Source organism: Pogona vitticeps, chromosome 3 (assembly GCF_051106095.1).
Source record: "Pogona vitticeps strain Pit_001003342236 chromosome 3, PviZW2.1, whole genome shotgun sequence".
Lineage (NCBI taxonomy): Eukaryota > Metazoa > Chordata > Lepidosauria > Squamata > Agamidae > Pogona > Pogona vitticeps.
In genome coordinates, this window is record NC_135785.1 from 107,573,199 (window position 1) to 107,598,866 (window position 25,668).

Genomic DNA, 25,668 nt, shown 5'->3' on the forward strand with positions numbered 1-25,668 from the left:
TCATGAACTAGGTGTTGCTTTATTGTTGTATCAAAAACAGGTCTTTAATATTTACAAGAACAGGCATTACAGTGGTGCCTCGACTTACGAATATCCCGACTTATGACCATTTTGAGTTGTGACCAGCTCCGGCTGCAAAATTTTGCTTCATCTTGTGGCCAGAGCTTCAGCTTGCGCCAGGAAAAAGGCAAGGGAAAAAGGCAGGAAATTCAAACTTGCTAACTGTTGGTAAGCGAAGAGGCTGCTTTGTTGTAGCTCCTTCACCCCAACAGTTAGAGTGAGTGCATCAGAGGAGGCTTGGAACTGCCTGGAACTGCTTTCTGCTCCTGAGTAAGTACAGTTACTTTGTTTTGCAGGGTGGGTTTGGCTGTGCATGTGTCGGGGTGTTTTTGTGTTCCCCCCCGCCCCATAGCATTCTGCTGGAGCTGGCTGTGTGTGGGAGGGGGTTGTGTTTTTTTTCCCCAGCCCCATGGCGTTCCACTGGGGCTGGCTGTGTGTGTGTGGGTTGAGTGTTTTTACCCAGCCCCATAGCTTTCCGCTGGGGCTGGCTGTGTTTTTTTGTTTTGTTTTGGTGTGTTTGTTTTTCGGCCCCAGCGCGTTCCTATGGGACTTGCAGTGTTTTGTTTTTATTTAATTATTGCATTTTTTTTCAGCCGGAACGGATTAATAGGGTTTCATTGTATTCCTATGGGCAATGGTGCTTCGACTTACGGCCATTTCAAGTTACGCCCATCTTCTGGAATGGATTATGGTCGTAAGTTGAGGCACTACTATATGTGTTTATAGCATTGGTGGTTTAATAAATTCTTTAAAATGTAGCATATTGATAACACCATGATTTCAGTAGTAATATTGCAGACAAATGCACACAAACGTGTGTGTGTGTGTGTGTGTGTGTGTGTGTGTGTGTGTGTGTGTGTGTGTGTGAGAGAGAGAGAGAGAGAGAGAGAGAGAGAGAGAGAATATACTTGCTGATATTGCAAATACCACTTGAAGTGAACCATGTGGAATTAAATCCTGTGAATTTGGTCCAGCACATGATCAGATCTTTGCACTCTATTCAGTCAGCAGACACTGAAAAATGTTATTCCTCAGATCTCAGTGTAGAAGGGATCTTTCTCACAAAACTACATTGTGTATTCAAAGTTGATATTTGAGCTTAAGAAAGTTCATAGATCAACTACCTAAGTAAGACAATTGGACAAAAATTAAGTCAAATTAAAATTCACAAACTATTAGCTGAGACTTTTTACAACTATTGTCATTCCATTTGCCATCCAAATAAATCTCTATGCAGTCTTCATGAACCCCATTAGGTTCACCTTTTGCCCAGTTTGAGTATTCCATTTGGTCACCATTTAGGTGCTTAAAAACTCCTTCAGTTTCTTGGTCATTCATGCCAAAAAACACACTTTTTCCATAGTTTCTAGCAAGTTGCAGTACAGCATTGTTCTCCTCTTCATTTCTTGGGGAAGCCATCTGGCCACCAAACTGGTAACACATTTCTTTTGAAGTCTCAAAATCACCTTCAGCTCCGTTGGATACATATATTTTTGCTCCAGCTCTTGTAATGTTTGGGAAAATATAACGTAGGATGCCTGGCAAACAATACAAGATGAGTTAATTATTTGAAACTTAGCTTTGTCATAAAAAACTGAAGATAAGGACCTGGATCTGATCCAGGCATTAATTTATAAGCTCATTGGATTACTTTAGTCACAGGAGTACCATGTGATATCAAAGAAGTTTACTAGAGAAGGGCACTTACTGTGGTTTGGATGATTGGAGTGGCTCTCTGGATTAGGCCCACAAGTGTTGTGCAGGCACCCTGGATTCTGCATCCCACCTTCTCCCACAGGTACCTACTTAGAGGAGGAGGAAGGGGAGCGAAACCCATGGCACTGCTTCTGATGGGGAGTCCACAAGAGGAGGCAGGGTGTGGAATCCAGGGTGCCTCCACAAGACCTGTAAGCCTGACCCAGTAAACTGCACTAAACCACTGAACCATGGTAAGTGCCCATCTTTAAAGATTATTAATGGAAGCAATGGAGGCTGAGGGATCTAACATAAACTCAGCTGCAAATCTGCTCTGGGTTTTGGTCAGAACTTCCCAGGAGCTGTCCAAAATGCTGAACCTATTTGACTGGGAAAGGATTCACCTTTGATGTTAAGTTTGGACTGATCTCAGATCACCTTCACTGTTGCACTGGAGCTATAACTTTCCACTGAATGGAAGCTGGTTCACTTGTTCTCAAAGAAGTTCATCTCTATCTTACCTTGCTGGGTTTTCTTTGCAGTTACTTTCAATGAGTTAACTTCTGCTTGTAAAGCACTAATATGTGTTTTAAGGAGCTCAAGTTCTGAAAGGCAAAAACACAATGTCATGTTCTGCTTGCGTTAAAGTATTAACAACAACAAAAAGCCACAGGTATGAGGAAGCGTCTTTTTAGTTCTTGACAGATCTCAACTATGACATTTCTCATTCTTTCTCCTGTGCAGTCAACAAAGAGAAACAAATCAAATATTTGGCCAGAGACCATTTCATCAGATGCATGAAGCAGATTGAGTAAACAGTGGATGAACTGATATATATGTATTTCAGTCATATAATCTATTCTATTTTATTTGATATAACCATATAGTATGTGTCACAAAGTGTTTCCAAGCTTAGCGACGTGGTGTCAGATTTTGGAACTCCAAGTCAGAACCTCTTGAATGCACACATCATTGAGGTGATAGGGCTTAAATGTATCAGGGAAGCTGAGGGCAATATTGTCAGGAAGATAAGTTCAGTTAAGAGACTAGACTTCTAGCAGGGTCACTCAAGGCAGAATGGTCAAAGCTAAGGTATCAGACTAGCATGCATCCACACTTTTGAGGACTTAATTGTCAAATCAGTAAAAGAGAAATGTTAGTTTTAATACTGATGAGAGCAGAAAAGTTCTTGAAGAGCTGCTACTAAGCAACAACACTAAGCAAAGTGACTCTGTTGTAAGACATTTCACAAACATTGACAGTGACACTCAAGCAAATTCTTGTTAGTACTGCATAGCAGGAGGCAAGTAATCAATTTCAGAATGATTTATAACTTGAAAACCAAATGATGAGATAAATAAGAAACAATACTGGAAAAATAATATTCCCATGTTAGAGGGTACTCAATCAACTACTAGAGAAAAGCTAACAATAAGTAGAAGTAAACTATCTTTAATGAAGTAACTGGACTAAATTTGAAAAGATACTCAGCTGCTGACCTGAAAAGAAAGTCCAGAGCTGCATGATATATGAGAGTGGAAACTAAAATGTTAGAAGCATGGATCAAGGTCAGCTAGGGGTGTATTAACCCACTGATGGGCACTTAGGCTTTCAGGTATTTGGACTCCCTCTGACAATTCAATTTTTCACTCCACAGCTAAAAACTCTAGGGTGCCCCAGGAAAAAAAAGGCCCCCCAGTCAGCCTTATTAATGATATGGCCTAGTCAATTTTATGAATAATATGGCCTTGAGACCAGCTTGAAACTGTAAAGCAAAAATTAGAACATATAAACATCACAATACTAGGTATGAGTGAGCTAAAATGCACTGGTATAAGATGTGTTCAATTATTACAGAGTAATTTGTAAATTCTGTCCATGGAGTTTTTTTCCAGTGAAAGTTATACCTCACTTGTCTTGAAATGAAGGTGGTATTTTGTTTTGGTTTCAAACACAGTTCTACACTAAATGAAGGTCATGGCCACTGGTCCCATCAACTCGTGGCAAACAGAAGGGGAAGATATGGAGGCAGTGGCAGATTTTACTTTCTTGGGCTCCATGATCACTGCAGATGGTGACAGCAGCCATGAAATTAAAAGATGCCTGCTTATTGGGAGGAAAGTGATGATACACCTAGACAGCATCTTAAAAAGCAGAGATATCATCTTGCTGATAAAGGTCCACATAGTCAAAGCAACGGTTTTTCCAGTAGTGATGTATGGAAGTGAGAGCTGGACCAGAAAGAAGGCTGGCTGCTGAAGAATTGATGCTTTTGAATTGTGGTGCTGGAGGAGACTCTTGAGAGTCCCCTGGACTGCAAGGAGAACATACCTATCCTTTCTGAAGAAAATCAAACCTGAGTGCTCACTAGAAGGACAGATCCTGAAGCTGAGGCTCCAATACTCTGGCCATCTCATGAGAAGAGAAGACTCCCTGGAAAAGACCCTGATGTTGGGAAAATGTGAAGGCAAGAGGAGAAGGGGACGAGAGAGGACGAGGACAGTGTCATTGAAGCTACCAACATGAATTTGACCCAACTATGGGAGGCAATGGGAGACAGGAGGGCCTGGCATGCTCTGGTCCATGGGCTCACGAAGAGTCAGACATGACTTAAGGACTAAACAGCAGCAACAGCAACATTTGTAAATTTTCAATGCAGAAGAAATAAGGTGAATCTAACAGTGAGGTCTGATACGACTTAAGTAATCATGGGCTATAATGCTAAACCTGACAGATCAATTGCTAGGGACAACTAAATCACCAACAGAGCTTTTCAGGCTGTAGACGTTGAATCCTGAAAAGAATATGCCAACAAATATGAAAAACAAAATGAGGGCACATAGACTGGATGTGTTCTATATTAGAGATGGGCACAAATCAGAAAAATTGTGATTCATTTTGATTTGTGATTTGTCGAGGTCACTAAATCATGAATTATGAATTTATGATTTTTTTCTGACAAACTGATGAATTGATTTGTCAATTCATTTTTTCTTTTACTTTAAAACCTTATAAAACAGCCCCCAAAGCACCAAGCGACACCAAATTTTCAGGGAAACTTCTCCTGACTTGTCTCTATAAACTTTGTAAGGTTGGTGAAGTTTGGGTTTCAGATGTCCAAATTATACAACCACAGTTTGCTCACTCCCAAAAAAGTTCCTCCAGGCACTTGGAGATACTAAAATCACACACAAAAAAAGCTTCTACTGATTGTTCTCTATAATTATCTCCAGGTTTGGTGAAGATTGGGTTTCAGGCATCCAAGTTATACTTCAACAAAGTGCACCCCCCTGCTAAAGTGCCCTTTAGCAGCTGGCTTGGGGAAACCCAGTCTTCAGCAAACGTGGGTGGATTGTAGAGGAGAGGGAGCTTACCTGCAATTTAGTGTCTCTAGGTGCCCTGGGGATATTTTGCAGCCAAACGAATCAGTGAATTCATTGATTAATGATTCGTCAGGGGCATTGATGATATGAATCATGAATTAAGTGATTTTGAATGAATTTGGTGATTCATTTTTAATTTGTGCCCATCTCTATTCTATATATGTTTAATTTCCAAGGAATGAGATGCCAGATAGGGTAGTAACTATAGGTCCATTTCATTAGTTTCCCATGCAAGCACATTGATGTTCAAGATTTTGCACCAAAGACCTCTGCTATATTTAGAGTGAGAAATTCCTGATATTTAGCTCAATTCCGAACAGGAGGACACACTGGAAATGCATTGCTTACTGGAGTGTACTAAAGAGTTTCAGAATGCAGTTGGTTTGTGCTTTATAGATGATAGCAAAGACCTTGTCTGTGCAGCTCATATAAATTTATGGGTTGTTCTGAAAGACATGAGTGTTCCAGAAACAAGTTATTGTCCTTATGTATACCCAGTATTTTGGACAACAAAATAGTGTTAGGACAGAATAGGGAGAAATAGAAAATTTTATATCTGGCAAACTGTCAGACAAGGGTGCATTTTATCTCTTTGTTTAATTTGTATACGGCTGAAGTAGATTCAGATGGAGGAGTGAAAATTAATGGAATAATTTAACCATTAAATGCAAATTGTTAGCAAACATAGTACTAGTTTGTCTAGACTGAAGTAGGTGATATCATACTTGCTGAAAAAATGGATAACTCACTCAATTTGTAATGTTTTTATACTTGAAGGGACAGCTAGATATCACTACCACCCTAGGATTAAGAATGTTATCTCACCACATGGAAACACTGAAGATTTCATTATATTCTATTTAGCTATTGCATGAAAACCAGACAGAATTCAACAAAATTTCACTCTCTGTGCCTGCCTCTCTCTGTTCCACCCTCCCTCACTGTATTCACCACCATACTTTACCTGTGGCCCCGCTGTCACCTTTTTCACCTTTTCTCCCTTCGTCTCCTTTAGATCCAGGAGGTCCAGCTTTTCCTGGGAGACCCTGTGTCCCTCGTAATCCTGCCAAACGGTTTGATGAAAACATAAGGCAAAACAGGTGAGAAAATATAACCAATGACCCTTTTTGTATTTATGTGAACATTTATGGAGGATAGTGTACACTCTGGAGACTATTGAGCAAATAAATAACCTCTCTGAATTGTTGTCCACCAATTGTCACATTTCTTATCTCTTCAGGGGATGTGATTGACAGTTCCCCCCCTCTCTTAGCCCATCTGCCATTCCGAGTGCAGGTGTTTGGGTTTAAACGTGGGACCTTTTCAGAACTCAGGAAAGTTACTTTTTTGAATCACAACTTCCTAAACATCCTTCGTTGTGTGCCAGACATAACAATTCACCACTGAGCAATTTGTGTGGCAATTTGTGCCCAAAGGGACTTCCTGCAGTTTTCAACTGCTCCACTGGCAAGTCTTCGTTTTGTACCTGGCTCCCCCTTTTCACCCTGACGACCTTCCTTCCCATCTCTTCCTGGTAATCCAGGACTCCCAGGAATGCCTGGCAATCCATTACTCCCAGCAACAACAGTGCAGGTGTTGACTTTTTCTTCACATCTGCATGGCTCAGGGTCCAGTGTTTTCACCAATGACACTCCCAGCATGAGGATGAAGAAAGAACAAAACTGCATATCTCCAGGGTGAGATCTGAGGGTAAAACAAATGTCAAAATCCATTATGTTAGGTGGTAAGCCAGTGTCTGGACTTTATCCTGTCATACTGAGAGTTATAAGACTGATTTTTCCTTTCCTCCTATAAGACTGCTTGAGATAAAACAGGTTCTAGGCTGATGCACTCAATGTACGTATATATACACATTTTCAAGAGGAATATATGAAACAGGGGCAGAAACTGCTGCTTCTGGTTGAATTCATTTTCCTATGTGCTTTTTAAAAAGAGTTATACACACAGATTCAATTACCGGATGCAGCAAGCACGCACTTAAGTGATGCTCCCTTAAGAGGTGAAAAATGTCTGTGTGTAGCACACAGTGTTGTTCTTCAGAATGTAAATACAGGCTTTGTTTGGAAGTGTCAGTTGCGCAGGCAAGAGCCTTTGAAGGATCTGAGTCTTTGGAGGGAAAATGTTGCAAGAGCAGGAAATAGGCATTTCTCTTAACAGGTGATTTGGTCCATAGTTTGGTTGAACACATGGAAGTCAGGAGTGTGGACACTCACCACAGAAACATGCCTTCACTCTCTGTGCACAGAAATTGATGAGGACTTACATTTTCTACTAGCAAAAGACAGGATTCCCTCCCCCCTTTCTCTTAATAAATGTTTAGATTTTACAGAGAGAGAGAGAGAGAGAGAGAGACAGACAGACAGACAGACAGACAGACAGACAGACAGACAGACAGAGGGAGAGACGGAGAGGGAAAGAGAAAGAGGCAATTGCATTTATAAATAGCAAACCAAGTCAACATTGGCTAAACAGATTAATGATCAATTACATCCTAAGAAATAGTTTTGAAATGGCTTTCCAATAGCAAGGTTGTATATCACTGCAGGCCTAGGACATGTGTTTTAATATTGATAACAATATTTATGAACACTAATGCATTTGCTAAATTGTTTAATATGGAAAAATGTTATCCAGCCGATCAGTTAATTCTATTTGAAAAGAACAAGAATAGTAAGAAGGAAGAATAACACAGTATCATTCTACATGTTTTCCTTTAAATCCTATAGGCATCTGTAATGGTAAGACAAGAAGCATGACTATTTGTTAACACCAAACAACTGGAAGGAAAACTCCATAACTTTACAGCAGCACATCTTCAGATAAATGTCACTGAACGATCATTGGACTATGTTGAGGGGCTTAACATATGCCATCTTCACTATTTATAGCAAGGCGGGGGAACATATGGCCCTCTAGATATTGATGAATTATAACTCCCATCAATCCTCACAATTGACCAGGATGGCAAACATTGATGGGGATCAGAGCCCAACAACATTTGTCACATGTTTCCCCTTCCTGGTCTAGAGAATTTAAAGGACAGAATTTACCCTGTTTAGGGATGTTTTTGATGGCCAATCTCCTGAGAAAAGAAAGTGTAACCACACCCTAGAAAAAGCTGTTTGCATTTGAATAAAATGTGAATTGACTACACACCTCAGAATCATAGGGAAGAATGAAAAAAGTGTGAGACTGAATTTATTTGCAGGAAATACCCTTAGCTACCTAGGATATTTTGTGGAGTCAACTCCATTAATCCTGCAATGGAATTGTCGACCTAAACAGCCTCCTTCTTTTTAATTTTAATTAAGTTGACAAGAAGGCATAAGAAATGTGGGGCTTACATTTTGAGTGGGTAGTGAAGGCCTGTTACACAGCTTCATGAACATCAGTGTGCCTGATCTACAAGTTTAGTTTGGATTCCAGGTTGATCAAGCCTGGCTGATTTATTTCAGGATCTGGTGGGGTCTGAAGTATACCCCTAGTAAAAATACAGGAATGTGGTGAGCAGTTGTAGGATTGAGAGAGAAAGCAAGGACCTTAAATCAAGCCTCTAATTGGGCAACTATGCTCATCCACTGCTAATATCCTTTAGGGGAGGATGGCTCATGTTTCAAATGAATCCTTAATGGTAAGCAATGTGCAGACACTTGATTTCGAATGTTTTTGTTACCCACAGCAAAAGGAATGGCTCCTGGAGATTATGTCACAATCAAGCAGGTGGGGTTGAATTTGATTCCTTGATTGACAGAACAGTTTGGCAGGTAGTGACTGTCTCTGTTGCCTAAAGTTTAATTTGACATTTATATATTTGGAATAGGCTGGCTAATCTGGTAAATACAAGGGGAATGGAAGGCACACAAAGAAGTCCCTTCATTTGACAGAAGGAAGTGGTTGGCAGAAGGACATTGAGCAATTTGGGTGGGGCATGTTCTGGGAAATCAAATGCTCTGCTGGCACCTGCCAAAGTCACCCGCTTATCTGACTCAGTTGCCTTGTAATTACACAAAAGGACATAGGGAATCCCTAGCTGAATCTTTTTAAGGTCAATGAAATCCAGTTATGGGAAACTTCAGGTCTTGGGTCAGAACTGAGCCCTCCTGGGATTTCGCTCCAGACTTTGGGATTTCCACCCCCCCCTTTCCTTATGATACCATGCTTGGTGGTCAATCTCCCAACATTTATATGGTGTCCCCCCCCCCATATTGTAATGTCTAAAAATGGTCACTGCCAGTTCTCCTACTGGGATTGGTAGCAGTGGTGGTGATTTGGTGGCATTAGTATGATCTAGCTGTTCACTCAGACCTTCCGCAGTCTTACCGCTTGCTAATTTTGTCTCTTTAATTACTGATGCGATGTTATTTTTCTGTTAACTACTGTATCTCTGTTTTGCCACCACCTTCTGTATTAGTCAGATTTTATATATAATTAATTTAGGGTCACTTTTTCTTTGTTTGATGATTTAATTGATGGCTATTATTTAATTTTATTTTATGTCTACATCATTTCATTGCAAGCCACCCAGAGTAGTAGCTTGTCCACTAGATGGGCTGGATAATAAATAAATAAATAAATAAATAAATAAATAAATAAATAAATAAATAAATAAATGCACGCACGCACGCACACACACACACACACACACACACAAAAACTACGAATTTGCTTATTCTACTGCTGCTTGCCCTGAGATTTGTCTCCCTGTTTCGTGACCCAGAGAAGCACAGCATTTTCTTAAGGCTTTAAGAGATGCCCTGAGACTTTGCAACCTGACCTGTGGAGCCATTTTTGTCCTCATCTGCCCCCCCCCCCCACTTATCCATTTATGGTGACCTTTTTGTATCACCTCTGATCTTAGAGAGTAGCATGATGTTGGGAATTTGCTTTTCTAGATAGAGATCACTGGACTGGTCCAATTACGTCAGAGTGAATTCTTCCTTGTTTATTCTATTCAGGGGTTGTTAAGAGGTTAGCAGAACAGAAACCAAGATATTGAAATAGTTTCTCATCCTAATGCTCACTTGCTGCACAGCATTCTTTTAATTTTTAAACTTTATTATTTTCTGTTAGTTCAGACTTACAATTTATTTATTGCTAAGTTGTGCTATGCCCAATTATACTGTGTAGGTTATACTGGATGTTGGTACAGTGTCTTAGTGTCAGCTTTGAAAATTTGACTGTAGCTTATCTCAGTTGTTTAGGTATCTGGTTGTGAAGCCAGAGGTTGGGAGTTAAATTCCCCACTGAACATTCCAGAAGAGCCAGCCTGTGTGGCCAAGGGCAAGCTACACAGTCCCAGGTGGCCCTCGAAGAAGGAAATATTAAACCACTTCTGAGTATTCTCTACCTGGAAAACTCTGAAAAAGGGTCACCATAAATCAGATTTGACTTGGCAGTACATTCTTATTCTTATTCTTATTTTTATTCTTATTCTTATTCTTATTCTTATTCTTAGTAGTAGTAGTAGTAGTAGTAGTAGTAGTAGTAGTAGTAGTAGTAGTAATACAGTGCTTACATGCTTTCATGCCATTAGTTTCATGCAGAAGCAGAATAGGTTGTTATTAGGCAATTCTAATAGAGAGGTAAAAGACAGGTAACAAACATAAGCAATAAATGCTGCTAATGATGGGCAGAATCCTACTGCCATTTGTGTAACATTTACATAACTAATGGTAAAGGTAACGGTTCCCCTTGACATTTAGTCCAGTCATGTCCAACTCTAGGGCATGGTGCTCATCCCCGTTTTCAAGCCATTGAGTCAGCGTTTGTCCATAGACTGTTTCCATGGTCACGTGGCCAGCGTGACTAGACACGGAACGCTGTGGTGGTACCTATTTATTTACTCACATTTTTACATGCTTTCAAACTGCTGGTTTGGCAGGAGCTGGGACAAGTGATGGGAGCTTACTCAGTCGCATGGATTCAATCTTACAACTGCTGGTCTTCCGCCCTTGCAAGCACAGAGGCTTCTGTGGTTTAACCAGCACCACCACCATGTCCCTTACATAACTAGCCAAGAGTAATTACAGCTAATTGATGAGGTGGTAGGACATGCCTTTGTTACAAGACTGGTCATATGCCTGCTTGTGCAACTGAAATGTGTCTTGTTAGCTCATCAATTAGCTACAAGTTATGCAGACTTTCCACTAACACCATGGGATTTTGGCAGCTATATAAACTCTTCCTGGCTGTGTTGCCAGAATGCTGTCACATGTATGTGGGAACTGATACTGATGGATTCCATTTAGGAGCACTTATCACCGATATTCCATATGCACAGTCAATCAAAACCTTTATAGCATCTAAATGTAAACTTGATCTCAGGGTTGCCATTTTGGCAGGTATGTTCCATGCATGTTTTGTTGCGGCAGGACTTAAATCCTTGTTTTGCATGAATGTTTTGTTCTTCCAATGCCCCTCATTTAACTCTGTCAAAAATCTTTAAGAATTTGGCACAGCAGCAACACAGGAAGGATTGACTGGGTACAACTGTGCTGTCTCTTCTAACATAAGCACACTATATACACAAAAGTCACTATGTATGCAGCACTGAAAGAAAAGTTACCAGCTTACCTTCTTCACGTTCTCTCTCTCTGTACAATTCAGCTGGATCAGATTCACTCACTTTTACTTAACTGTGAAAGAGAGCTTTACTCCCTGTCAGTTTGAATTCCAGTGGCAGGCAACTCCCAACACTAAGTCCCTTCCTTAGATATGAAGCAATGAGTCAGATGAAGCAAGAACTGAAGAACACAAACCTGTTATTTGCTAAAGCAAACCAACATTTTTATTTCAATGGATTGCAAAATAGTCTTAAATCACAAGGTTACACAGAGCACTTTAGCGGCATCCCTTGAAAGAAAAGAAAAGAAAAGAAAAGAAAAGAAAAGAAAAGGAAAGGAAAGGAAAGGAAAGGAAAGGAAAGGAAAGGAAAGGAAAGGAAAGGAAAGGAAAGAAAAGAAAAGAAAAGAAAAGAAAAGAAAAGAAAAGAAAAGAAAAGAAAAGAAAAGGAAAGGAAAGGAAAGGAAAGAAAAGAAAAGAAAAGAAAAGAAAAGAAAAGAAAAGAAAAGAAAAGGAAAGGAAAGGAAAGGAAAGGAAAGGAAAGGAAAGGAAAGGAAAGGAAAGGAAAGGAAGGGAAGAAAGAAAGAAAGAAAGAAAGAAAGAAAGAAAGAAAGAAAGAAAGAAAGAAAGAAAGAAAGAAAGAAAGAAAGAAAGAAAGAAAGAAAGAAAGAATTCAGACAGGAAAGTATGAAGGGAATTCTGTGAGTTTGAAAGATATGTGAAGGTGCTGAGGGAGAAATAGATGAGCTAAGAGGTCAAACCCTTCAAATATTTTCTTTGTATCTATATATATTTCAAAATGTGTATCTCAAGTTATGAAAATCAGATACTGTTTTATTTTGCTTTTGGTTTTTTGCTGACATTCATAGAATAATTGAGTTGGAAAGAGCCTATAAGGCCATTGAGTCCAATCCCTTGCTTAAGTTAGGTTGGACATAATCAGGTATAAAAAAATCTCCACACACGCTGCTATTAATGGTTGGGATACAAACTTAAGAGTGCTTCCAGAGAAAAAGAGATCACAGTGACACCTATTAAAACATGTTTTATGTAGTTAAGTTAAGGACAAAATGGTAGACAAAGTGCTGGGAAAATATGGGAAGGCTACTGTGAGAGGGGGGCACTGCTGCATGCACCCCTAGTGGACCGTCTGCTCCAAACCCATTCCCAGAGATGCAAGGTGTGACTGAGGCATCAGCCATCACTGGGATTGAGAAGAGTATGGGCCAGGTTGCACAACCCCAGGAGAGGGGAGGACAGGTGAAGGAAGGCTCTCTAGAGGAAGGTGGGAAAGGAGTACAACACCAGGAAGGGGACGAGCAGGGGAAAGAAGGACCCCTGGAAGAGAGCAGGGAAGTGGGAGGGATTTTTGACTTGGGAAATATAAAAGGGGACCTAGAGAAGGTAGATGGGAGGTGATGGAGCAGAGGAAATATTCTCTGATGTGGGCAAAGAAGGGGCATGGAGCAATGCTTGGGAGGAGGTGTCAGAGGCATACAATATAGAGGAGACTCTGAAGCTAGAGGACAGCTGGGAGTGCATATACTGAGAGGATCCCCAGACCACGTGCTAGTTGAGTCCCACATGCCCTGATCAGTGGCCCCCAACCTTGGGCCTCCAGATGTTCTTGGACTACAATTCCCAGAAGCCTTCAGCACCACCTCTGCTGGCCAGGATTTCTGGGAGTTGAAGTCCAAGAACATCTGGAGGCCCAAGGTTGGGGACCACTACGCTAGATGAACTCCAGTATGCCCCACCACCTAAGTTATGGCTGAAGCCTCAGGAATAATTTCATCAATGTGGATCAGGTGGGGGGCTACCCCCAATCAGCTGCAATGCTGGTGAAGAAATTGACAAAAGGAGTGCCAGAGGCTTCTCTAGCAGCAGCAAGCAGGGCTCATAAGCACATAGCCAGCTCGCCAGACAGGTATGAAGCAACAAGGCTTGCGCTTTTTGTACCTGTGCTAACCCTCACTCCTTTCATGTAGTAGGTAGAGCCACTGAAATCAATGGGACTTAAATGAGTTGTGTCACAGCCATTTCTACAGGTTTACTTTAGATATGGATAAAGTCTGCATGTAACTTTGTGTCATGAACAGAGCTGTGAAAGAACACTCGTACTGACAGACCTAGAGCAGACCCACTGAAGCAGTTTCTGAATAGGCAACCATCTCTTATGGAAGCTCTATTAATCTAGTGGATCTACTCTAGTTGAGACTAGCAATTTGATTTAGGCCAAGGTTCACTGGATGCAAGATGGTAAATAGTGTACAATCATACAAGGTGAACTAATGCTGCTGATCAAATCCTAAATACTGGTGATGGTATTTTGTTGTGCTATACAACCCCTCTCCCCCCTTTATAATAGTGGCCCACACTGAATGGAGCATTGATAAGCCAGCAAGATTAACCTTGCACATTGACTCACACCTACACAAGATGCAGACAAAAGGATCTTCTTCCTTCCAAATTTATTATTAATTTCAGGAACACTTTTCAGCTGACATTTCTTCCTGGGCACTTCAGAAACACTACTATGTCAAAGACTCTGCTGCTACTTATAAGAGAGGAAGACGAAAAAAATAATAATAATAAAAGCAGGAAGATATTCAGAGTGAAACTAGGTGAGATATTCAGTTCCAGTTTAAAAGTGAAGCTCCCTTGAATTGTTGAAGATATCCACCTGTCATTACACAAATGTTTTCCATCTCTGTATCCCGAATTCCAGAGTGCTTGTTTTGCGATTGGTCATCAGAAGTTAAGCGTAGGCTTCATTTCCTAGAAATATTTCTAAATGGGACTGATTTTGAGATCTTACAAATACTGTAACTATGCAAAGGATGATCAGAGCCACCAGGAGAGAGATTAGAATTCACATACAATTAACCGCCTTTCTGTGCAGGACCTATCATTCCACTTGCCATCCAGGTAAATTTCAATGCAGTCCTCTTTCCCACCAGCATTATTTGGTTCTTCATTTGCCCAGTTTGTGTATCTTACTTCACTCCCATTTATATATGTAAACATGCCTTCGGATTGCATGTCATTCATGCCCAAATATGCCGCCTTGTTATGCCTTGCAACTATTTGCTGGACAGCTGCATTCTCAGCGGAACTCCTTGGGGAAGCAAGTTGTCCACCAGCCTGGAAGCAGGTGGCTTTGGAAGCCTCGTAGTTGCCTTGGGAGCCGTCCGTCTTGAAGAGCTTTCCACCAACGCTTCTGCCGCTTGGGAACAAGTGAGCTGAAGGAACATCACAGCAGTAATGACTCTATTAAGTTTTGACTCCATCAAATGCCCCATCACACGGAATTCACAATTGACTGACACCATTATTGTAACTATTTTTTTAAACCAAAGCAGCCTGGAAGGTGATGTGTCTGAATGAAGGTTTAGAAATTTCATTTGTTTCCTAGAATATAGAAAAATTATTTCTTGGACTAAAATTCCCAGGATACTTCCTGGCTTAGAAAATCCAAGGGTTGTAGTTCAAAAAGCCAGTGTCACAAATTCTGACCTTTATACCCCCAAATGTGTTACAAAACAACCAAAGGAAAGTGGCTTTAAATGGGGCAAAGAGAGAATAGGAAACTGTCTAGAGAGCCTCATGGTGCAGTGGTTAAACTGTTGTGCTGCAGTGAAGACTTTGCTCATGACATGAGTTCAATCCCAGGCTCAGGTAGCTGGCTCAAGATTAAGTCAACCTTCTACCTTTCTGAGATTGGTAACTAGAGTACTCAGCTCACCGAGGAGGAGGAGGGCAATGTGTATCCTCCCTAATTAAATTGTAAAACCAGTCAGAGAGTGCTTCAAGAGCTCTGGGAAAGTATACAAGCAGAACGCTTATTTGGGTAACTAAGATAACCAGGCCATCTAACTTACCACTGTTCACTCAGGCCACTAGGCGCCCCACAATCTCATATGGGGTCACTACCTCTGCTTCTTCCCTAATTCCTTTAAGTGGAGACACTGGAGATTGAACCAGTGGCTTTCTACAAGCAAAATATGTGGTCTACCTTTGATCTATGGCCCCTCCCCTTTACCCATGAAAAAAGAACTAAGCATATCCTTCTCTCGTTCCAACTCTCAGTCTACTCTTCCTGAGCAAAGAATAATTAGACTCAGCAAAAGGTCTACGCTTTGGGATAAAGACTTAGATACTCAGTGAATGGCATAGTCCACTTCATTATTATTGACTTAATGATGAGTTGGTTAATTAACAACCCAAACCCTGTTGTACAGCTTTTCTGGCAAAAAGGGAGGAAGGTAACTAGTAGTAGCAGATTTCCACCCACTAGTTCAAGAGTTCCTGCTTCAATTTCTTGTGCCTGACTTTCACATCTCACATACTTTGAAAACCCTATTAGGCTTGCCTTAGGTCAGAAACAAACTGATGGCCCATAAGAAGAGGAATGGAAATCCCAACTATTGAAACAGCTGCACGGTTTGCTATGAGTTTACAGAAGGTTTGCTGCATTTCAGAAGTTAAAGGGAAATGCCAAATGTGTCATATGTTGTACTCTTAATGAATCTCATATCGCTTTGCCAACTCTCAAAACTTTTCTCTTCCTCACCAAGCCTGTAGTCAATTATTTGCCTGAATTTTGTGTAACTTTGCAATATTATGCAGTGGAGAATTTTAAGACTTAAAATTGTGTGGGTGTGGGGTGGATGGGCCTTCCAAAGACAGCTCAGGAAGCAGAACACTTTGTTGTTGTGTGTTTTGACTGTTTTAGAAGCTTCAGGCTTCTCTTGCTTGTCCCACATTAATTAATTGCATACCATCAAGTTGAGTCTGAATTGTGGTATAGAGTACTCAGAAGTTGTTTGCCATTGTCTTCCTCTGGAGGCACTCTGGGACTGTTTATATTTCTCAAGGCTACAAAGGTGGCTCTTCCACCAGGAGGCAAAACGGGGAATTAAACCCCCCAGTCTTTGCTTCTGGAGCCAGGTACCCAACTCACAGAGCTATTTAGAAACAAGCTGTTTCTGTCTTCAGTGAAACTGTAGAGACATTCCTTTACCACAAACCCAAAGACAACAAAATAAAGCTATTTGCTATATTAAAAAGTACTGTTTTCTTCAGTCTGTGTAAAACTAACATACTTTCATGCAGTAGCAACGACCCTCATGCAAGGCTTTTGACTTTAAAATAAGGGAAAGGAACACAAGTTCAGAACACGCCAGCAGTTAAGAACAAATTTTGAGTGGCCACATAGCTAGGGTTGCATGTCAGCAGCATCCTAGTCCGTTAGATTTCTGGGCCAAAACATGAAAAAGAGGGTGGGACTTTGCAATGTGATAGATTTGGAGATTTTGGATGTCACAGGGGTGGGCAGGTAAAGACTGAAAGGGGACAAAACTCTTTCAAAACTCCTTCTGGATCAGGTGTGTTCAAGAAGGGCCATGAAAGATATCTGGATAACAGGGCCCAGAATCAGGTGAAGCACATCTAACCAGGTAACATGGCCACTCAGAACCAGGGACATTTTTTTTCCAGTAGCTCTCAAGGTTCAGAACCAATTATAAAATTGGTAGATTTACCAGAGCTTCTTCTGTGACATGTTGGCTTTCTATGTGCAGGGAGGATTTTTTTTAAAAAAATATGGATTCTGTCCTATGCCGATAGTATAAAGTAGCATAACCATGAGAAAAGCTTTGTCATAAATAAGTCTTCTGGGTAAATTAACCCTCAAACCTTTATATTCAAGAGACAAAACTGATAGAATTTGGTAGAAATGATATACAATACAGGATCATAGCTAACTCATGCAATTTTTCTCACCATTTTGGTTTCTGAGGATGCTGCTTCTCAACTCCTCCAGTAGATCTCTCAAAAGGGCCACCTCAGATTGAAGGCGCTGGAGTTCTAAATTGTGAAATATCAAGTCAACTATTAAGAAACCTGCCTCAAAACATTTTTTTAAAAAATCCCTGAAAAAGCACACCAACTGGAAACCTAACATGCTGCCAGTCTGACCTCAAAAACACTAGCCCCCATTTCAGAATTATGGCAAAATGCTTTAACAGTCCTTGTAATGTGCAGAGAAGTCAAAACTACAGACTAAAAAAAGGGCTGATGATCCTCATTTTCAAACAAAAACCTATTGTTCAGATTTAGCTATGGGCTTGATGGGCATAGCACTTTTTAAAAAGCTGTATTCTTGCCTATTGGTTGTTCTGGAGAGAGAACTTGAGCCCAGATTCATTTGGTCCATTCTCGTTTCTCCACTAAATTGTCAATTGGCAAGTTTCCAGCTTTCTTTAAAGGGTTATCCATGTATAGTCTCACTTGGTCTATGCCCAGTCAGTTGAGTTAGAGACCAAGGGTGTGAAATGCATGGATTTCTTGGTATTTTCAGATTGACGGTTCCCACTGTCCTTTGCTACTGGCTGTGCTGACTAGTTGCAGTCCACCATCAAAAGAACCAAATGTTCTCCAATATTTGGATTTCAGATGGCTCTTACTTAATTATTACAGGATTTGTGTGTGTGTGTGTGTGTGTGAGAGAGAGAGAGAGAGAAAGAGAGAGAGAGCACTGAAATGTTGCCTTCTATCTTACAGATGTTTCCCAGAAATCTGGACATAACCTTTGCATCATTGATACCTAGTGGTTTACCATTTTGTCTGCTAGTGAAGGTTTGGTTGAAGAAGTTCAGTACCTTTTCCCCCATGGTCTCCCTTTGGTCCTCTTTCACCTGGAGGTCCCCAGTCCCCTTTAGGGCCAGGAGGGCCAGCTTTTCCTGGAGGTCCCTGTGTTCCTTGAGATCATAACAAATCACAGGGACAATAAGAAACATGCAACAAATAATAAGAAATACAAATTGGCATGCATGGGCTAGGCAAAGTAATTTTAAATAAATTTACTTCATAACTATCAGATGTTTGTGATTTAAAAGAGCTAATTTAATGTCTGTCTGTCTGTCTGTCTGTCTGTCTGTCTGTCTGTCTGTCTATCTGTCTGTCTGTCTGTCTGTCTGTCTGTCTGTCTATCTATCTATCTATCTATCTATCTATCTATCTATCTATCTATCTATCTATCTATCTATCTATCTATCTATCTATCTATCTATCTATCTATCTATCTATCTATCTATCTATCTATCTATCTATCTATCTATCTATCTATCTGTCTGTCTGTCTGTCTGTCTGTCTGTCTGTCTGTCTGTCTATGTAGATGTTCAACTGCTTGCATCTAGAGCCAGAAGTAGGGGCAGGACTTACATGCCTCAAACACACTGCTCATTGCCAGATTTCCATAGGCTCTTGTTAAGATCTGAATTGGCTTCAGCGCCCGTTTATCTAACAAGATTGGGAGAGACATTTAAGTCCACACCAGCAGAGGTGGAATCTGAAACATGCATCTCTGATTTGAGCCTCCACTCCCCCCATTTTGAAACTCTTTTTTTTTTTGCAGTCTGATAAAGGGATCACCACTCGTGCCTTCAGATTGCACAGAAGAACCATGTGACTTTTTAAAAAAGTTGTCCCTTTTTGCATTCCATCCCACGCTGTTACAGACATATGATCAAGGCTCCAAGATTTCAACATTCTTTTAATGGACTTAGTTCCAGCTTTCCCAGGCTGGATTTTGGGATCCAATTTAAAATGCTGATTTTAATACAGTACTGAAAACACTGAACAGCTTCGAACCAGGATAACTGTCTGTACGAACCCCCTCCAATCCTCCTTCCCAGCTAATCATGTTACCTGAGTTACTAACATGGAAGGTGAGATCTTTTCAGTATGGCACCCTACTTATGGATCAGACATCTCAGCAAGGTTTACTTATCATTGTAACAATGTTTTCATCGTCAGCCTCTATCATATTTCAGTGTGGGTACACAGTTTGAAAATCTGTGTTTTTAATTGTGTTTTGCTTTTTCAGTTACTTTCATTGTTTTATATTACACTCTGATGCTTCATTGGTTTTGTATGCTGCTCATATTATTTATTATGTGGCAGTGATGTCAATATGGGTCGTAAGTAATAAATAAAATGGATAGAGAGATGTTTACTCCAGTTGCATCTCACATATAATTAGGCCAATTAATTCCAAGTTGTTCTAAATGGAGAACAATAACTGATTTCATGCTGTGCCTCAAAGCATGATTAGCATCATCTTATCGTAATAATCAGCCATTGGTCCTTGGGACAAATACTTCTGGCTGTTCAGTTACGAACGAAGAGGGATTGAAAAGATGGATATTGGACAAAGATGGCTGGATTCCAGTGGTGGTGCGGAATGTATGGCTGAATTCCCATGATACCTTTTCACTCCTTGCTCAGAATGACCTTCCAGTAAACCTGGTTTGAGAAAAGAATGTACCCACATAATAATCACTTGACCAAGTTTTAAGAAGCACTTTCTCTCTAAACATACCTTGATCGCCCTTCTGGCCAGGAGGGCCTGGTAAACCACTGTTGCCAGGAATCCCAGCAATGAAAGGACATCTGTTTGCTTTATCTTCACATCTGCAGCTATTATCGGGGTTTGTGCTTTGTGACCAGGTCACTCCCAAGATAAGACAACCCAAAGCCCAAAGAGAATTCATTCCTAGAAAAGTGGTTTTGGAAGACTTTTCATGTATCCTGAAAAACATTGGATTGATCAATGGATAGAAACAGATAGTAATCATTCACTCAATGAGCAATTTTAAAGTTAGCCCATTGAAACATGTGTACAAAATAATGATGAACATATAAGGGATGGGTAAAGATTTTGTTTGATTTGTTTTAACCCCACAAATAACTTACATTTCCTCATAAATTTGAAATGAAGAACTTGAGATGAAAGGTAGGTTCTTCAGTGTGTGAGAGACTGAATTTGTAGACCCAAGCAAATCATGTTGACTTTTTAAGTGTGGCTTGAATCCCTGTATAATACAGCCACCTTTGTGTTACTGAATTAGGGTAACCAGTGTGATATGAAGTAACTAGACAATTTGGGGTAAATGTGAGGTAAATGGAGAATGGGCATAAAGACTGATGAGCGTGTTCTAATGAAGGCTTTAAGAGTGAGCGCAGCTTGACAGCTTGAACAAGAGATTTCACACTTCTCCATTTCGATATGGCTTCCAGGATGAGACTTCTGGGTTAAAATGAATAGGATGAAAAACATGGAAGAGGCTCTTTTGTTTTCAGATTCTTTTGTTAGTTTCTCAAAGAGAGCCTCTGAAATCTGAATACTTCATTTTAATGAAAGTTTCAAATACTTTTGTTTCCCTTACATTTGCTCTTTCCTTCACCTTTTGTATGTCAAATTGCTCAGAAAAGGTTCAGTCAAGCAGCTCCACAAGGCCTGCTGTTAGCAGCCAATCAGAATATCCAGGAGGAGGGGAGTTGGGATTTTCAGTTGCAGAAGGATCTGGATTGGTTGGAACCCATTGAAGATTGTTCTTTGCTTCAACCCGTTCCTTCTGGGTGGGATCAATCTGCTCCTAAGCTGCATAGTGCCATCTATCTTGATTGTGCTGTCCATCTGAGCCTGCAGATTCTTTTTGCCTTTTTTTTTTTTTTTTGGCCTTCCCCTTTTCTTGAGATTATGTTTGCTGCTACTGCCAAACAGCCTACATATGGTGCCAACACACCTCCTTGGGATTATTATTTGGATTTTTTAAAAATGATGTTCACCTTCTCCTCTGTCTCCTTCCCTGCATTATTTTGCAGCCTGCCACTGTGTACTAATGGTAGTAGGGAGAAAAATCTGCCCGATACCCATATTCTAGTCAGAGCTGGCAACATTATTGCCTTTGTTTGCTTCCTTGCGTTTCTTGTTTCTTGGGAGGGGGAACTGTGTGTCTGTATGTCATACTGTCTCTTTACCCACATGTGTGAATATCAGGATTTCTTTCCCTATTAGACTGATTGTTAAAAATTATGTTATTTTGGCTAGTTTACTATCAACTGCCTACTTTCCCTTGCTTGTTTGAAGTAGTTTTAAAGAGTTTATTAGAAATTTTAAGTTGATTCTATTATTTGACTTTCCCCTGCTTTTTTATAGTATTTTAGGGGTTCTTTTGGACTAGTGTGAGAATATTAATATGAATGGGGGGAAACTAAGTGAAAGAACAAGAATGAGCTGACAGATTTTTGTATTCAGTGAAAGCACAGGTATTTTATTTATTTGTTTGTTTGTTTGTTTGTTTGTTTTGTTTTGTTTTGTTTTATTTATATCCCGCCTATCTGGTTGGTTAAGACCACTAATATATATAAAACAGTTTTTACATAATAGAAGACATTTCAACAAGATGGGGGCAAACAATGGGGGGGAGGAGAAAAAGGGGACATCAGGAATTGACTGGAGGGAAGGCCTGCTGAAACATCCATGTTTTTAGTTGATTTTTAAAGATACCCAGCGAGGGAGTCACACGAATCTCAGGAGGTAGGTTATTCCAGAGGCGAGGAGCCACCACCAAGAAGGCCTGATTTCTTGTCTTTTCCTTCCGGGCCTCCCTCAGCGTTCAGCCTCACCTCCTGGCTTGCACGAGTGACACAGGTAGCTCTTGGTGGGAGTAGGTGTTCCACCAAGTATCGAAGCCCTAAACTGTTTAGGGCTTTGTACGTAAGCATCAACACTTTGAAGTCGATGCAGAACCGGATGGGCAGCCAATGCAATGCGGCCAGAGTGGGTGAAATGTGTTGGTATTTTTTCACTCCACTAAGTAGTCTGGCCGCTGCATTCTGCACCACCTGGAATTTCCGCAACAGCTTCAAAGGCAGCCCCACATAGAGCACATTACAGTGGTCTAATCTTGAGATTACCCTGAAAGAACAAAAAATGAATGAGGCATCCCCACAAAAGAGCCCAGAATGATTCAAAACTGAAAGGTTTTTTTCCTGCACATCCCTATGGCTACTTAACCACAAGATGGTGGACATTATGAGCAGCCCACAGACGTTTCAGGTTTTCCTGCTTGATAAGTGTATCCTCTATGTAGTATTTACAGCTCAGGCCTTATGCATATTTCTATGAAGAGAACTATCCTTGCAGGGAATAGAAAATGGCAGAGGTAGTTGGGACTCCTACACTGGTATCAATAATCCACCATGTAGGAAGACGTAGGGAATATAAGAAGACACAAAAGGCTATAGGATGGAAGATTAAGCCTCCCTTACACTCAGCGGTCCCAAATGGGATTGTGTCCATGTGTATTTTCTTTAGAGTAACAAACTAAAGCTGACTTGTAACTGTGTGTGTAAAAGATTATGCCTGTATCCATAACTCAATGCAATTTTTGTTTAAAACAAAGAGGTACTACTACTACTACTACTACTACTACTACTACTACTACTACTACTACTACTACTACTACTACTACTAATAATAATAATAATAATAATAATAATAATAATAATAATAATAATAATAAAAATAATAATAAAAAATAAATAAATAAAGGCTCTAACAAAAGTGGATTCTGATATAGGATGATTACATAACTAAAGTCAGAATATCAAACCTAGGGTTGTGTAATTTTTCTTCAGATCAGGCATAAGAAAATCTGGACCTTTTTAATGAAGAATTAACCCCCTCCTTCCCCAAAAACAAGGAAGCTGCAGACTGAAAAACTGGAATTTATTTTTTTAAATTATTCAGGACCATCATGCAATGAAATAAAGGTTAGTTTTAATGGAGGGGAAAATAATTAATTCATTCCATATACAAAGGAACTTCTCATAGGAGAGGTGGCTTCCCTCCTGTGACAAACATCAAGATTCAAAAATGGTGCTTTGCTGTCACTGTTGTTACAAGTTATTTTCCACATTATTTTGAAATAGATTAATCTGTGTCAACTGACTCATTAATTTGCAATTCAATACCTACATTTATTTATTTATTTATTTATTTATTTATTTATTTATTTATTTATTTATTTATTTATTTATTTATTTATTTAATATCCACCTTCTGCCCTGTAGAGGGACACAGGGCTGTTCTCTTATGTGGGAGTAAAGCCTATTGAGATTAATATGATTTACTCCTGAATAAACATGTGTCCATAATTGTACTATGAACAGTCACACTTACATATATTATGATATACATGTCTATGTTTCCCTAGTTAATATACAACAGGCTTTCATTTTCAGGGGAGAATTTGGCCACAACAGCAATATTACATAAGACGTTCTTTTAAAATTAAGAACATTTTGTCTCCTACTTGCCTGTATTACGCCACAATCCCATGAACATTTCATAGATTCAGAATTTCACTTACCTTCAAGCACAGATTTAGCTTCCCTATTGGAAAGACTCAAATGTGCCTGACTCTCTACTTTCACTGCTTCTGAATGTGAATAAGCTTTCCTTTTTTGTGTTCCACCCACTTTGTTTACTGATGAGAACTCTAGGGGCAAAGCTCAATCCTATCTATTCCAGTGTTCTATCCTGCCCAGAGAGTAGGCTAAACTTTTTTTTATCATACCTTATTGTGTGAGGCAAAACACAGTGAAATATGTTTACAAGAAGTGATTGATGCAATTTTAATAAGCCAAACAAATTGTCAAGAAAGAATGGAGGCATTCTGCCCCCCTGCCCCCAAAGTAAGTGCACAAATTCCACTTTAGACCAACTCACAGTTAAAGTCAATTTTGCAGTAGAACTTTATAGAACAATAAAAATAAAACCTGCAGCCCTTTCATCTGTCCCCAGAGAGATCAGGACCATACACCAGAAAGACAACTGTTAACGACTCTTAACAACCCATGGCAATGGGTGGAGAAGGACTGCAGAAGTGGCATTTTCACTAACCCCCCCCCCATCCTTTGTCCATCTAACAAACCTATTCAGACCAGGGGGAAGTGAAACCAACATGGAGGATATATCAGGGGTCTCCTACCAACTCTCCTCAGACTGAAGAAGCTACTTGGATGAATAGTGAAACGTTTCAGCCTAATAAGAAAGAAGTCCAGTTGACTCAACTTTCAGATTATTTTTAAGATGGATGAGTGAACATAATGAAATGGATGTGTTGAAGCTGTTCATTGCTAGAATGATGCTCTGGGCCCTAGAGCATAATCCTAACATTGTGGTTTGATCTCTGTCCTTCTTGGGCTTCCACCTGAAGTGGCTGCTTTCAACAAATATGTCATAGAAATGTGACATATGATGTGAACTATCGTTCTTTTCTCTTTTGACGGAAGAGGATTGCTTGCAACCAGTTATGCAGATCTTCTGCTGCAACCATAAGTATGTTACTGCCTGGCAATGGCCCATATCTCTGTTGCTACCAGCCACAGAATTGCTCATTTGTGTACATATTGTGAGGCAATCCCAGCATGTCTGCCTTATTCTATTTCCAAACCCAGACTAATAGACTGCTATTGCAAACTCTGCTTCTCCCCAGCATGGAGACTTCTGCTTCTGTGTGAACAGGAGAACTGCACAGCACAACACGCCACCCCATATATGCCTCTGCTTGCTCTTTTCTGAAATACAGGCTGTATTCTGAAATAAAGATGTAGACGTGGCAGTTTTGTTGACAGGTGCAAAGGTTTCGCCTTTAGGTTTTCCATGAGACTGAAATTGTTACCAAAAAACCAAAAACAAACAAAAATCCCTGAAATGACTCCAGAACAAGGCCTGCTGCCTTTCATTGTAGAGCCAAATATAACTCTTACTCATAAGGACTTAACTGTTTTCCTTTGCCAAGTGGTTCACCTGATAATTGCTCGAGATTGGATTTACAGGCATTAGCTAATTAGTCTCACCGAAAGATCTTTAAACCAACAGTAGAAAATTCTCACCCTTTCTTTTTCTCTTGTCCATAAGGCAAATGTGCACTGGAGAGAGATGAAGGAGGCCAAGAAATGACCCAAATGCCTCACGATTATGAATAAGGATGTTTACTGACTTCAGAAAACTGTCCAACAAGGTGAAGCAGGGAGAATTATTCCTTACCACATTAGATACAGGGGTTTCCAAGAAGTCTCCAGTTGTGCTCAT

General features: G+C 40.2%; 1 protein-coding gene across 1 annotated transcript; it reads right to left on the reverse strand.

Moving 5' to 3' along the window:
• LOC110083663 (uncharacterized) lies at positions 1–25,668 on the reverse strand. Its single transcript, XM_078389000.1, has 7 exons — positions 25,470–25,668; positions 23,942–24,082; positions 18,383–18,481; positions 17,505–17,588; positions 6,103–6,201; positions 2,277–2,360; positions 1–1,598 (listed from the first exon to the last, which is right to left on the reverse strand). The coding sequence occupies exons 1-7, from the start codon at positions 25,666–25,668 to the stop codon at positions 1,219–1,221; spliced, it is 1,086 nt and encodes a 361-aa protein (XP_078245126.1). The 3' UTR covers positions 1–1,218.